This window comes from Camelus dromedarius, chromosome 2 (genome assembly GCF_036321535.1).
Source record: "Camelus dromedarius isolate mCamDro1 chromosome 2, mCamDro1.pat, whole genome shotgun sequence".
Lineage (NCBI taxonomy): Eukaryota > Metazoa > Chordata > Mammalia > Artiodactyla > Camelidae > Camelus > Camelus dromedarius.
In genome coordinates, this window is record NC_087437.1 from 71,669,662 (window position 1) to 71,685,326 (window position 15,665).

At 36.2% G+C, this 15,665-nt stretch overlaps 1 protein-coding gene across 2 annotated transcripts in view; it reads left to right on the forward strand.

The window, feature by feature from the left end:
* SPICE1 (spindle and centriole associated protein 1) overlaps window positions 1–15,665 on the forward strand; it is a 49,289-nt gene that overhangs the window by 11,656 nt on the left and 21,968 nt on the right. For both annotated transcript variants that reach the window (XM_010985045.3, XM_010985046.3), the window contains exons 4-7: window positions 923–1,066; window positions 5,457–5,559; window positions 6,385–6,491; window positions 8,861–8,976. In XM_010985045.3, coding sequence (XP_010983347.3) covers window positions 923–1,066; window positions 5,457–5,559; window positions 6,385–6,491; window positions 8,861–8,976 — 470 coding nt within the window. The remainder of the gene's footprint in view (window positions 1–922; window positions 1,067–5,456; window positions 5,560–6,384; window positions 6,492–8,860; window positions 8,977–15,665) is intronic.

Sequence of the window (15,665 nt, forward strand, 5' to 3'; positions counted from 1 at the left end):
TTTTATCAGGTGACATACAGGTTTTGTTCATATTTATAGTTCTGAATGCCGGAGTGCTTGTAAAACCAATATCTGCTTTTATTCCTTAACAACCTTAGCAAATTTCTCCCCTCTAACTCTTAAGCTGTGGCTCATATCTCAGCTTCTGCTTCAGGAATTTCACTTCCTTGGAGTCCTGTGTCTCCAGTGACCCACTTCCACGTGCAGCCATTGCAGGGCTATAGAAACACTGCACAGTTAGTTCTTGGTGGTGATGTGAATATCATGGAATGGGTGTGGCTTTGCCAAAGATGACTCAGTGGGTTTTGTGCCTTTTATGTTATACTCAAGTCAGTTGTATGTGTGTAATTGTACATGTACACACATATGTAACTGAAAAGTTTAACAAAACAATTTTCAACTTTCATTATGTGCAGTGTGTCCTTTCCTTAAATTGAAATATAGCCAATTTACAATGTTATATCAATTTCTGGTGTATAGCACAATGTTTCAGTCATACATGAACATACGTATATTACTTTTCATATTCTTCTGTGCAATGTATTCTTAATATTTTCTGTTTTATATTTTGTTTTATTTTATAAATGTTTGATCCACTAGTTTATTTTACCACTCATTAACTAAGTCTCCAACTGCAGTTTGAAAAAGACTGCTTTATTGGATAGGCTTGTACAAAAGAAGTAGAAATTAACATTCTTTTCATTTTGTCTTTTAGCTAGGTCTACTAGTTTTAGATACTTCTTTTTGTAAATCATTTTTGAAAATTTAGAAGATTGTGAAAATGGCTGTGAATATATATAAATATACATATGTTGGACTAGAAAAAATTTTCAAAGATAGACTACATTAGATGGTCCTATCATCTGAATAGGCAAGTTCTTTGTCTCTGAAATATTCTTGTAAATTTTTTTCTTCTATATAGATACGTCGTCATGAAATACACAAATCGAAGAATAGAGCATTAGTACACTGGGAGCTCCAAGAAAAAGCTTTGAAGAGAAAATGGAAGAAGCAGAAACCAGAAATTTCTAATCTTGAGAAAAGGAGATTGTCTATCATGAAGGAGGTAATGCTAAACTGCATTATCTGTAGAGTTAGGAAAAGAAGGGATAAGTAGGTTTCTCTCTTTCCCTCCATATTTGATTCACATTGGAGAGACTCTAGTTATTATTGTGTCCTCATTCAACTATCCACATATGGACTTTCGAAGAAAGGAAGAGTGACAATTAGAGTCTAGTCTGGTGCTTTGAATTCCTGCCCTACAGCTTATTAGCCACATGACCTTAAATTAACTTCTCAGCCTGAGTTTTCTTTTTCCTTTTTTTTTTTTTTTTTTTTTTGAGCGGGGTAATTAGGTTTATTTGTTTGTTTATTTATTATTTAATGGAGGTACTGGAGATTGAACCCAGGACCTCATGCATGCTAAGCATGTGCTCTACCACTGAGCTATACCCTCCCCTCTCAGCCTGAATTTTCTGATCTTTAAAACTGGAATAATACTATTTGCTTGATTGTATTGTTTTGAGAATTCAGTGATAAAATACTAATATAGTGATGAACATAGTCTTTGGCACATAATTAGTGCCACATATATATATGGCATATATATAATATTTATATATATATATATATAAGTTGCTATAAATATTTTTCTCAGTTCTAATAGCCATGCTGTTAGACTACTTTACCAAAAAAAAAAAAAATAATGTTGTGTGCTTGTCTAAGAAGTTAGTAAGCCACTTGTCTTTGGCTTAATCTCTTGCTGGATGGAGGTGTTTGAATAAATAAACAGAATAAACAATATGGGAAATAAGAGGAAACTACAGCAAAAAAACCTTTTATTTGGGCTGAAATCAATATAAAAGAAATGTCCTTTTTTTTCTTGCTCAGTGCTGCTTCCTATTCAGTGTTGAAGGTTATTGCACTTGGCTGTCTGGGTGACCTTCTACTGTAGCTTTAAGTGACACTCTGTCTTTTGAGGAATTCATCAGGCTTCTTAGTGAAATATGAAAATCTTGACCTTATGTATCACTAGGAAGAATTATATCTCTGAAATAAATGTTTACATGAGTTTATAGAAAGAACAGTGGGTTGAGAGAGGATGTTCCTTAGAGGTGTATATCTTTTGGTGATCTTAGACAAGTCACGTACATTTAAATGTTATGTAGTAATTCTCAGGGAAAGACCTAAGAACACAGATCTGGTCAGGGAAAGAGGAGGCCCCTTTGAGGTGACTCTGGGCTTTTGTTTCCCCTCCCTAGTGGTCCCTGCTCATGTCTTGAATTTCTTATACCTTGTATGTAGTAGATGTTGTAGAATTAGGGGTTGAAGAAGAGTAGTGAGGGGGAGAGAGTGAAATTTCTCTGCCTTCCTTTGGTAATGCCGCTTCCTCCTGCTCTAGTGTAGTGTTTCTCAACCCTGACTGACTAATTTCCATTAAAAAACCAGTCTCTGGACTCAGCCGTATTTATACTTAGATATCTGATTCAGTGGACCTGGGATGTGACTCCACTTAGGTATTTTTTTAGACAGTTGCTATGTAATTTTAGTATTTTGTTGGAGCTGAGAACCTCTGCTGTTAGCGGGATTCAGGCATTTCCATTTAACAACATTTCTTGAAGGTTATGCCATGTCAGTATTTAGAAATCTACTTTTCTTTTTAGTAGCCATATAGTATACGAATGTAGCACAGTTTATTTATTCAGTGCTTTACTGGTGGACATTTAGGATGTGTATTAGAGTATAGTATAAGCACCTGGACAAAAAGACCCCCAAACATAGTGGTTGAAACAAAATAGAAATGGATTCCTCTCTTATGGTACAGCTTGGAGGTCCATGGTAGTTGGTAGGGGGCTCTCTGGTCCTTTATTACAGGACTTCAGTGTCTGAGTACAAATGGCTGTTCCAGCTTCCTTCAGCTGTATTCCAGGCAGCATGAATGGGAAGGAGAATGCATGCTACTCCTTTTACACACCACCCAGAAGCTCTGCTGCTGTCCCTTTGTCCAGAAGTTCAGAACATGACCATTCTTACCTGCAAGGGTATTTGGCAAATTAGCTATGTACTTGACTAACTTGGGAATTCTACTGTTACAGGGAAAATGGAAAGGATATTGGTGGGTAAGTAGCAGTGTCTGCCACCCACAGATTATTTCCTGCCTTGTCATTATAAATAATGTCATGAATATCCTTGAAATGTTTTTGAGTACATGTATTAATATATTTGTAGGATAAACACTTAAAAGTGGAATTGCTGAGTCAAAGGATGCATACATCTATTGTGTCAGTATTGCTAAATCTGTAATGTCTCTGATAAGGGAGTGTGGGGACCAACGGAAGAGGCCTCTTTGGGCATATCCACCTCGGTCTTATCAATATGGGCTAGAGCTATCAGGACCCATCCCCCAGAAGCTGGGCTCCTCAATTAACGTAAATTAAGAGAAAGGCTCTTTGACCCGCAAAGTCTTGTATTTCATTTGCTGTATGATACACTCATGCCATGGGAATCAAGCAAATAATAGTTCACATCCAAATCAGAGAAAGGGGGGCTTTGATAAGATTTTATAAATTCTTAAAGTATAATTACTAACCTAGTCTCTGTACTTTCCCAATTCTGTCTGGTTTTTATTACCAGAGAGCAAAACTGCTAGCATGAGAAGTTTCCAATAGTGTTTTTGAAGGGACCTTGACTGATCTTTTGAAAATCCAAGATGTGTTCTACCTATTCATAAGTTTGGCTTTGTGCTCTACAAACCCATCTGGAGAAACAATATGTACACAGATTGATTTACCTGTCATGACGATGAGTTCTCGCACAGAGGAGCAGTAAAGAAATCTACAAAGAACGAGGGAAAGCCAATGCACTGACCTCTGGCCACTCAAACCATCTGCTCCAAAGAGCCTGGACAGAGGCTAGCAGAGGGCTGCAGGGCAGTGGCTTTACTGGAGACCTCATTATAATTAATACCCAGTCTTCATATGATAAAATTATTCCTCCACAATCTGCTTCTGTCAATTTGTATCTCTTTATTTTGATAGGAGGTCAAGCCTTTTTTTTAAAAAAAAAATGGTGAACTCTTAAACCTGCCATCAGGAAATATATTTTGTGTAATTTTTCTAGTATAAATAATAGATTATAATGCTCATTTACTTTCTTTCCTAAGCTCTAATTGGTGTACTGCATGATGGCTTCTAACCAGGGATGGAAATTTAAGTTGTACATTCTCAAATATTTATAGAGTTGTATGCAGATTTTCAGTCCACAACCTTATAACACCCCTGTGGGCTGGGAGGTAGTTGTATCTTCATTTACATATCGGGAGATTGGGAAACTAAATTTAAAGAGGTTGGATTTTGCTTAGCGTGTCTTGACCAGACCTAGGATGCCAGTCTTCTGGTTTCAGATGTGCTCTTTACCATACGCCATTCCAAAGTTTACTCTTTGTGGAAGGAACAAATTCAGGACTTCTCACTTACTGAGCCAGCTAACCTGCTTGGCTTTAGCAGGGGAGAAGGAGAAAAAGTCAAATGTGACTCTCGTTATTTTTCTTCACATCCTAAAACAATAACTGAGGTCATACTATATATTTGTTTCCATGGTCTAGAGAAATTCCAGTAAGAGCATTTGTTACTAGATGTTTTGATTTCAGTCAGTGTTGCAAACTGGGCAGTTTCCAATTCTGAGATTCTTTCCATCCTAAGAGTGCCTTCTAGTGGTGGTGGATGGAGTTAACTTGCTTTTACTCCAGCCTATGTGTCTGTCCTTACTGTAATTAAGCAAGTTCTAAGTTGAAAGTGCATAGTCAGAGGCACCACTGTAATGGTATTTTTTGAGTTCTCATCTCTCCAGGATAAAAACTGAGCTTGTTTATAAATGCAGAAGCATCATTTTTTTTTTGTTTAATGTCTTCAAACTCAAACCTCACCACATGTTTTTTAAGTTGTGGGTCATGATCCACTGGTGAACTATGAAATCAGTTAATGGTTGAAATACCAAAGATTCACATCTCTGAGTTTATGGCTCCGAGATTCATATCTTTAATCAATGTTTTTCAAACTGTGGATCACAACTTGTTAGTGGATTGTAAAATCAAGTTAATGGGTTGCAACCATCATTTGAAAAAATAGGACAGAAACTAAAAAGAAAATATCAGAGTGGTTCTCAAAGAGTAAGATTAAGCAAAACTTTTATTTTGGTGTGTATCTATCTTTATGTTTGTGTGTGGACTGGGTCATAATTTAATAATTCTTTGGATCTAAGGCAAGCATTTGGAATCCACTTATTATTGTAATAGCCCCATCTACTGGTACTTAAAGATATTGCCACGGAAGGACTTTAGGTTATTTTTATGCTCCCGCCTTTATAGAGACTTTTCCTTTGTGATTTGTTAAGTATTTATGTGTGTGTGTATATATATATATATTTCTGAACAATATTTATCATTAACATATGTCTAGATTCTTTCTGATCAATACCAGATGCAGGATGTATTGGAAAAAACTGATCGTTTGATGGCTACAGCAAAAGATCTATTTGTTGATTTTCCTCGTAGGCGCACAGGTGAAGTATTCAAATCAAACAAAAGCTTCTTTATCTTATAAACCATAGTCCATACCTGGCTATTTGGAAGAATTTAAAATCTTTTTTCAGGCATCGTATTATTTATATTATGTGTATTCTAGAGCGGATAGCATGCAAGAGTTGTTAGGCATAGATTTATTATAATTTATTTGCTTTTCACTAAGAATATTAACTATTACAAATTACTCAGCTAAGGAAAGGTAACTTTATTTACTAAGATATTTTATGGTGAAATATATAAGATCATAATTTAAAATAAGACTTAATTTCAGATTATTAATATTAAATTACCATATAATTAAAGTATCTGTTTTGTATATAATTTGAGTAAAGCTTAGTCTGAAACTTAAAGCAACCTCAGTCTCTCTCTAAGGGGAACTTTTCCTTTTGTGAGATACACATTATTCACTTCAATGTGTATATAATCTATTGTTTATCTTAATCCCTGAAAACAGATCATTAGTTTTCAGTTTAAGGTTTGAATCCTGGCTTGGCCACTCACTAGTTTGACTCTGTGCCAGCCAGTTACTTCATGTCTCTGAGTTTCAGTTTTCCCATATGTAAAACACTTATAGTAACAACCTCGTAGGATTTTGTGAGGGTGAAACAATTTAATTTGTGTGAACGTGTTTAGAACAGTGCCTTACATATAGTAAGCACTATGTAAGTGTGACTTGCTATTATTATGATTATGATTATGATTAAGATTTTCATGATGATTCAAACCTATGGCAGTGTTTAGTGCGTGTGAAGTCAATTGAATTAAATGAAACAAAATCATCATGACTTATTTTCCTTCTGCAGGGTTTCCAAATGTAACGATGGCTCCTGATTCCTCTCAAGGTCCCATTGTGGTAAATCAAGATCCAGTCACCCAGGCTATCCTTAACGAATCTGTCGTAGAGCCTCAGGTAATGTGCTTTGCACACAGCCATAAGTGCTCATGCTGAAATTAAGTTTAAGTTGATGTAGATGGGCATTGTGGTAAACATTCGAAAAGCTTTAGTATCAATAAATACCAAGTTGTGGTTGCTAGAATTGTTCTTACTCAAGCATGTTGTACTTTCTGTGAATAATGCTTGTACTAAACAAGATAGGACTGGATAATAATAACTAACATTTATTGAGTACTTACCTAGGAGATAGTTACTATTATTATCCCCATTTAGTAGATGAAAAAACTGAGGCTTAGAAAAATTAAATGACTTGTGCAAGATCACAAAGCTAGTTAGTGTCAGAGACGGCATTCAAATTGAGGCTGTCTGGTTCCATAATACTGTGGCACCATCTACAAATATGGAAAAGAGAGTCTATCCACTTCCACTTTGAGTCAGGTGAATGAATCTGTGTTACATACTAGCAGTTTGATATTGAGTTGATTTTTCAAGGTATCTGAGTCGGCTTAAACTGTTTTTTATTAAATGGGAATAGAATATACAGGCTACGGTCATTGTGAGGATCCACCAAGGTAGGTTATGTAAAGTGCCTAGCATAATACCAGATACTAGTTCTTTATTAAATCTTAGTCCCTTCTAATGTATTAGTGTGTTTAAAAAGCAGCTACCCAAGAAACTTGGAATTTATTGACTAATTACATGGGAAAAGTACAGTAGTAAAACATTAATTACCTATATTTTAACCTAATTGGAACTCTTAATCAAAATGTTTAGAATTTTGAGATAGGAAACATTTTTTAAAAGTCTATGAAGAATTTAATATTAAAATAAATCAACTTTTTATAAATGACTAGGACTTAGGACCTATTTAATATAATTTCTTAAGTTATTTGTATCTTCTCTGAAGAAAAGGAGACATCAGTTAGATGATCCTAGGGAATCACAAGGTCCAGAATTGTATTAGTATATTGTTTTCTACTTATAAGGGCAATTAAGTAGAATGTTACACATATTTTAAATAGCCAAAACCCATTAGCTGTATCCCTAGCCAGAAACCATTTATGTTTTGATACTTATTAAAAAATTAGGTTTCGGATGATCATGGTCTCTATGATGAGGGTGGGGAAGTGGCAAGAGCCAGGGTTGGAGAGACAGGGAAGAGCTGGGTCATGAAGGGCTAAGGAATCAGAAAGTAAAAGTAGAGCCACTAAAGCAGTCATAGTGAAATTGGCAGTAGTGTGGGAGACGAACTGGGGAGGGACAAGACTGGTTAGAGAATCTGGTTACAGAAGACTCAGGTTGGAATCTTAGTGAGAAGTGGTGAGGACTGACAGGAAGTAGGTAAAGGGGAAGAGGGATAGGTTTGAGAGATTTTAAAAAGGGGTAGAATTGACAGGATTAGGTGACTGATGGGATGTGATGGATGAAAGAGAAGGATAATTTCCAGTTTGCTGGCTTGAGAATCTTGAGTAGAGGGTGATGCTGTTCATCATCTTGGTAATATGGCAAGAATGAGGTTTGTGGAAGAATGATAGGAGAGGCTTAGGAAAATGATAAATTTCAGACATGTGGAGTAAGATGTTCTACGGATATCTTTTAGGCAGATGGATATGAATGTTGAGGGCTCAGGAGAGATCTGGATGAAGATAGAGATTTGGAAATCAACAGCATTTGGCGTGTAGTTGAAGCTTTGGAATAAGATACAATCATACAGAAAATGAGTCAGATGAGAGGAGAAAAGATCCAAAGGGAAAACCTTGAGTGATATCAACTATAAGGGGAGGGTAGAGAAAGAACCAATAAAGGAGATTGGGAAGGAATGGTCAAAAGAAGAGGAAAAACCAAGAAAATGCAATATGATAGAAATGAAAAAGAAAAGTTTATAAAGAAGATTTTGAAGGAAAGAAATGAGTGGTCACTGGTGTCTAATGAGTCAGAGGTAAGGGAAGGCAAAGTCAGAAATACCCATTTGATTTGGGAACAAGTGTGTTGATGTTGACCTTGTCAGTTTAAATTTAATGGCAGGGCAGAAGCAGAGTTTCAGGGCATAGATGGTGGATGAGAAGTAGGGGACAGCTCTTTCAAGAAGTTTATGATGCAAAGAGAGAAGATAGATGGTAGCTTCAGACAAATTTAGGGTCAGGATAAGATGGGAGAGACTTACATTTAAATGTGGATGAGCTGAAGCCAGTAAGGAGAGGTTAAAGGTCCAGGAGAGGAAAGAGGCAATTGGTGAACTAGAAGGAGGTAAGAGCGTTTGGGTTCTAGAACACATGGGGAGGAATTAACCCTAGAAGGAAGGATCTCTCTTGTTATGACAAAAGGAAAGGATGAGTGTATATATAACCAACTTATGATGTTACTTTATTGTTGTGTTGAGAAAGGCTCTTAATGAAGTTGATGATGACAAAGAAGAAGGAACTGTTACCAGCCAGTCAGAAGAAAGTGAGAATGAGTTGGATAATTCTCTAAACTCTCAGTCAAACACAAATGCAGACACGTATGTATATATGGCATAAAGACCTACAATGCTTTTTTCCAAGGCCATTTCTTTTTCCCCCTGCAGTTTTATTGAGATATAATTGACATATAATATTGTATAAGTTTAAGGTGTACAACATTTTGGTTTAATACACTTACATATTGCAACATGGTTCCCATCACAGCAGTTATACCTCCATCACATCGTATAGTTACCTTTTTTGTGGTGAAACATTTAAGATCTTCTCACTTAGCAACTTCCAAATATATAATACAATATTATTAGCTACAATCACTATGCTGTACATAAATTAATCATCTTGTAGCTGGAAATTTGTACCCTTTTACCATCTTCGCATTTCTCCCACCTCCCAGCCCCTGGCAACCACTACTCAACTCTGTTTCTATGAGTTCAGCTTTTTTTTTCTTTTTTTTTTAAGATTCCTCCTATAAGTGATACCATACAGTATTTGTCTTTCTCTGACTTCTTTTTCTCAGCATAATGCCCTCCAGGTTTATCCACAATTGTCACAAATGGCAGGATTTCCTTCTTTCTCATTGCTGAATAATATTGCATTGTGTATATATACTTATGTATATATCACATCTTCTTTATCCATTCATCTATTGGCACACACTTAGGCTGTGGATATATCTTAGTTATTGTGAATAATGCTGGAGTAAACAAGGGTGTGCAGATATCTCTTTGATGTCCTATTTTCATTTCCTTTGGATATATACCCAGAAGATATACCCAGAAGTGGGAATCCTGGATCATAGGTTAGTTACATTTTTAATTTTTTGAGGGACCTCCACACTGTTTTCCATCGTGCCTGTACCAATTAACTTTCCCACCAATAGTGCACAAGTGTTCCCTTTTTCCACATCCTTGTCAACACTTGTTATCTCTTGACTTTTTGATGATGGCCATTTAGGCAGGTGTAAGGATATATCTCATGTGGTTTTGATTTGCATTTTTCCCTGATGATTAGTGATATTAAGTACCTTTTCATATACCTGTTGGCTTTGTATGTCATCTTTGGAAAAATGTCTATTCAGTTCCTCTACCCATTTTAAAAATTGGATTGTTTGGTTTTTTTACCATCAAGTTGTATGACTTCTTTATAGATTTTTGATATTAGCCCCTTATTAAATATATGATATGCAGATATTTTCTCCCATCCCACAGGTTGCCTTTTCATTTTGTTGATTGATTCTCTTGCTGTGCCGAAGCTTTTAGTTTCATGTAGTTCCACTTAATTTATTTTTGCTTTTTTGCTTGTGCTTTTGGTGTCTTTGATTCCTTTTTGTTTCCTTAACTTTCCTGAAAATGCTACTCCACTCTTGGTTTGCCTTGAATGTTGCTTTTTAGAAGTCTGATGCTAGGATAATTTTCTTGCCCTTATGATTTGGCATTTTTGTCCAGTGACTTGATTTCCATTATCTTTAAAATTTATTTTGTCTTTAAAATTTAAATATTGCTAAGCTATGTCTTGGAGTTTACCTTTCCAGGTCAGTTTTTCCTTTCCCAACCCAGGTTGCCCTTTTTTATATACATACAAACTATTTAAATATACATATATATATTTAGTTCTAAAATACTGTTTTTGTTTTACTTTTTCAGAGACTCCTTTTATATAAGTAAAAGATTTCTGTTTTTCACTTCAAGCACTTTCTCTCTAACCCTTTTTATTCTCCTTATTATTCTTTTTATTGTTTTTCTGTAATTCTTCAATATTGCTTAGTAATGTTTGTTTAACACTTCTTCAGTGGACATGTTGTTTAATTTTTATTTCTGACATAATTTTTCTTCAATTTCTTTCCTCAGCTTAATTAATTCTTGTTTTATTTCTTCCTGTTTTTTGTCCATTTCTAGTCTTAGTTTCAGAATTTCTGATTGAAGAAGTGCTTCTTTAAGTATATTTTATTCCATTTGAAGTATTATGTTATAGTTTTTTTTACTTTTTTTTCACAGGTGGGGAGCAGGAATTTTCATCAGCTGCAATATTTCAATTTAAATTTTCTGTTTTGATATACTGCCTTTGTTATACTTTACATTTTGTGGAGAGGGTTTGGAGTTTGAGTGACTTCTCAGTTATAATGAAGCACAGTTTATTTAATGGGTGTATTTGTTCTTTTTTTAAAAGTATGGGTGGGTTAAAGTTGTTTATACTCCAATTTTGTGGTTCCCTTTTGTCTTGAAGGACTTGTACTTCTTTTCCCCTTCAGGACTCACCCTTCAAAGTGGGCCTCTCCTTTCCTGTTCACTCTGTTCTCCTTAAGAAGTGATACCTTTCCAAGACTACCACCTTGGGTTCTGTACACTTCTTGGTGGTGTTATGATTGCCCAGATTGTTATTGTTGTTTTTAAAGTATTTGCATTCTCAGAATGGACCTTTTATTTCTAGAGGTGATTTTTGCCACCATTAGGCTCTCAGCTTTCCTTTTCTCTGCGCAGTCACTTTGAACTGCCCCCATTCTTTGCAGAGGCTTCCAGCAGGAGCACAGGTAATCTGTTTGCTGGAATTTGGTGCTTATTTTTCTACTTACAGGTGGTTTGAAGTTAGTAGTGCTCTCTGTCTTTCGATAACATAGGAGCTATGGGTTATCTACTGTTTTGTTTGCTTTTCTTGTTTCACTCTATAGTGTTTTAGGAGACATGTAGCATGATTCAGATTTAGCTGGTCACCATTTTCTTAGGGATATCTGGAAATATGTGTCATCTTTTTCTTTCCCAACATAAATATAATTAATCTTGTACAGAATCGCTTCTATTCTTCACACTTGAATCAAGTAATTTTTTTATTTGGTTAGTTAAGGTTAATTTTATCTCATTAGTTGGGTAAATAGGCGATTTCCAACTTTTTTTTTCTTTTTTTTAACTTTTTTTTATTGATTTATAATTATTTTACAATGTTGTGTCAAATTCCAGTGTACAGCACAATTTTTCAGTTATACATGAACATATATATGTTAATTGTCGCATTTTTTTCTCTGTGAGCTACCATAAGATCTTGTAGATATTTCCCTGTGCTATACAGTATAATCTTGTTTATCTATTCTACAATTTTGAAATCCCAGTCTATCTCTTCCCACCCCCCGCCCAGTTTCCAACTTTTGAATACTTTATGTCTCCAGTGCTACTTGTTACATACTGGGCATGAGGTATTAGAAGAGGCATTAGACTTATCTGGCAACTAAGGTTACTTACTGATCAGATAATCTGTGGGTGTTTGTTTCCTCAGTTGTAAAATATGAGGGGTGTAGAATATATGATTTCTAAGGTACCTTCTGGTTTGAAAATTACTGTGAATTCTGTGAGTTCCTGTGAGCACTGAACTGATTTCTCATAGAAATAATGTTATATGTGATAAATAAATTCTTACCCCAATCCTCAAATACCTCTACTAGGTCGTTGGTATTTCTGGGGGGTCAGCACATTCCAGATGAGGAAGCAGTGACTGCAAGCATTTCTCTTACTGTAACCTTTACCACTGCCTTACTCCCTCCGTAGACCTTTGTGTGCAGGCTAGGGAGGAGGAAGGGTGGTGTTAGAGTCTGTTATGGGAAAAAGGCGGGAAGAATGTGAGGAGGAAATCCCACCTGGCAAAAACTGAAGGACAAGGAAAATTGCTCTTTCAAGTAGGCTTGGGTTTATATGCTAAGGATTAGAGGGGCTGATATTCCTAAGCTGTCTATGAAATAAAGTCATTAAAGTACTGTTGTAGTTGATGCTGCCATAAAATAGATCTGGTGCTCATAAGTGGTCAACAGTGAAAATGGAAGGAGCTTGGCTATGAATCAATGGCTGCATCACCCCAATGCCTCTGTCTTCATATCACCTCCTCTGTGTGTGTGTCTACGTGTATCAAAATCCTCATCTGCCTCTCTTTTATAAGTATATACATGATTGCACTTAGGGCTCACCCAATATAATCTCACCATCTCAAGTCCCTTAACTTAATCACATCTGCAAAGACCCTTTTTGGCCATTTTCAGGTTCCAGGGATTAGAGCATGGGCATATCTTCAAGGACTATAATTTAGGCTACCACAGTCCACCCACTGGCCCACATGCAAAATTTACATTCACCCCATTCCAGTATCCCCTGAAGTCTCAGCATTAGCTCCAGTTCAAAATCTCATCGAAACATCAGTTCAAACCAAGTCTGATCATCTAAGTGAGATACAGGTCAAACTCTGGATGTGATACACCCTGAGCCAATATTCCTCTCCATTTATGATCCTAAAAAACTGGAAAACAAGTTATCTGCTTTCAAAATACAATGATGGATAATTACATAGGATAATTACAGACATCTCTATCCTAAAAGAGAGAAAATCAAAGGAAGAAATGGGTCACCAGTCCCAACTCAGCAGGGCAACTTCTATTATATTTCAAGGCCTGGTAATAATCTTCTTTGTTCTGAGGCTTCATCCTTTGGGTCTATGGCTTTGTCTTCTATGCCTGTGGCTCTGACTTTGACCTCTGTGCCTGTGGATCTGGTCTCTATACCTGCAGCCCTGGCTTTGAAATCATTATTCCTTTTCCTTGAAGCCCATGTTTGCCCCTGAGTAATTTTATCGACTTGTTTTCTATCTGGAGAATTTTAGGAGTTTGACACCCTTCCTTTATTTTATCCTATCTCTGTCCCTTTCAGTACAAGCTAATAGTATTTCTGCTGGTATAACATTCTCAAAAGATCGTATGGGTCTCCTGTGTATGTCATGGAAAAGCATGTCATTAGATAAGAAGTCCCCGATAGAGCTTTTGTGGATAGTTCCATCTTTGTTGTTGGCTTCTGCTGAGATCATTGAGAGGGTCCATGAGTCATATGCCTAATCTTTTTAGAAGTAGCAAAAGGTTATCCAGCCATACACTTCTCTACAGAGCATATTTTCCTAACAGTGACTCCTGATTTGAGTATCTTTTGTAATCTAGAGTGTATGAGAATTTCTCAAACTAAGTCCTGGTTCCTTTTTGCTTAACAATTCTCTTAATTTATCTCTTGATAAATTCACATTTCTACCAACATTCTCTTTATAGTGATATGTTATTTTCTGAGATGATACTGGCTTTCTCTACCATGCTGCTCACTTCCTCTGGAGCCCTCACTGGAAGAGTCTTTAACATTTGTATTTATATCAATAGTCATTTTAAGACATTCAGGCTTTTTCTGTCATAAATTCACCTAAAAATTATTCCAGCTTTACCCGTTATCCAATTCCAAAGCTATCTTCACATTTTTAGGTGTTTGTTACATCAGCACCCCATATCCAGGTACCAAAAACTGTACTAATTTTGGGGGACTTTGTAACAGATTGCCACAAACTTGGCAGCTTCAAAGAACAGAAATTTATTCTCTCACAGTTCTGGAGGCCAGAAATCCTAAATTGGTTTCACTAGACTGAAATGAAGGTGTTGGTAGGGCCACATTCCCTCTGGATACTCTAAGGTAAAACCCATTCCTTACTTCTTCTGGCTTCTGGTGGCTGATGGTGGCTTGTGTCAACATCACTCCAATTTCTGCCTCCACTTTCATATCACCTTCTCCTCTTGTATTTGTCAGAATTTCCCTCCCCTTTATAAGGATGCATGTGGCTGCATTTAGGGTCCACCTGGATACTCCAGGATCCTCTCCCTAACTCAAGATCCTTAACTTAATTACAGCTGCTCAGTCCCCTTTTAGTCAGATAAGGTAACAGTCGTAGGTTCCAGGGATTAGGTTATGGGTATCTTTTGGAGGGCCATTCTTAAGCCTACCATAGATGATGTGTATTATTTTGTTGTTCTTGCTATTTCACCTGACCTGACTCTTAAAAGTACAAACATTAGAGACAGTAATGTGAGCTTAAACTGGTTTGGATTTTCCCAGCTTCTATAGAAATCTCATTACAACATGTTTCTTAGGATTTATCCTGAAGGTTGGATTTAGTGTTAATTAACACTATCTTAACAGAGGTGTCTGTCTGATGTTTTGATACCTGGCCATAATGTGAATGGACCACATTATAGACCTTTTGCTAACTAAACTTTGTAGCAGCTAATGTTTGATGTGCTGTCCACAGGCTGCTTGAAAGCAGCTCCTCTAGGTTGAGGTTTGTGGAGCCCCTAAGTAAGATTTCACCTTTCCTTTGTTGTCTTTGTTGTTTTTTTCCTGTAACAGTTTTATTGATATATAGTTCACATGTCATACAATCTACCCATCTGAAGTATAATATTCAAAGATTTTTAGTATATTCACAGAGTGTGCAATGTAGTCAATTTCAGAACTTTTTCATTACCCCCAGAAGAAGCCCCATACTCTTTAACAGCCAAACCCCATTTCTTCCCAAACCTGTCGGCCCTATCTAATCTATTAGATGAATCTATTTTTTTCTCTCTATGGATTTGCCTATTCTGGACATTTCCTATATATAGAATCATGCAATGTGTGGTCTTTTGTGTCTGGTGTCTTTCACATGTTTTCAAGATTCGTCCATGTTGTAGCTTGTTAGAACTTTATTCCTTTTTATGGCTGAATAATATTCTTTTGTATGGATATTGCACATTTTACTTACCCAGTCATCAGCTGGTGGACATTTGGGTTGTTTCCACTTTTTGGCCCCCTACCTCCTTTAAATTATCAGTCCAGTTGGGAAATAGACAAAGAAATCAGACAATTGCAGATTGAAATATCAGCTTTATCAATAATAAAGGTGATTATAG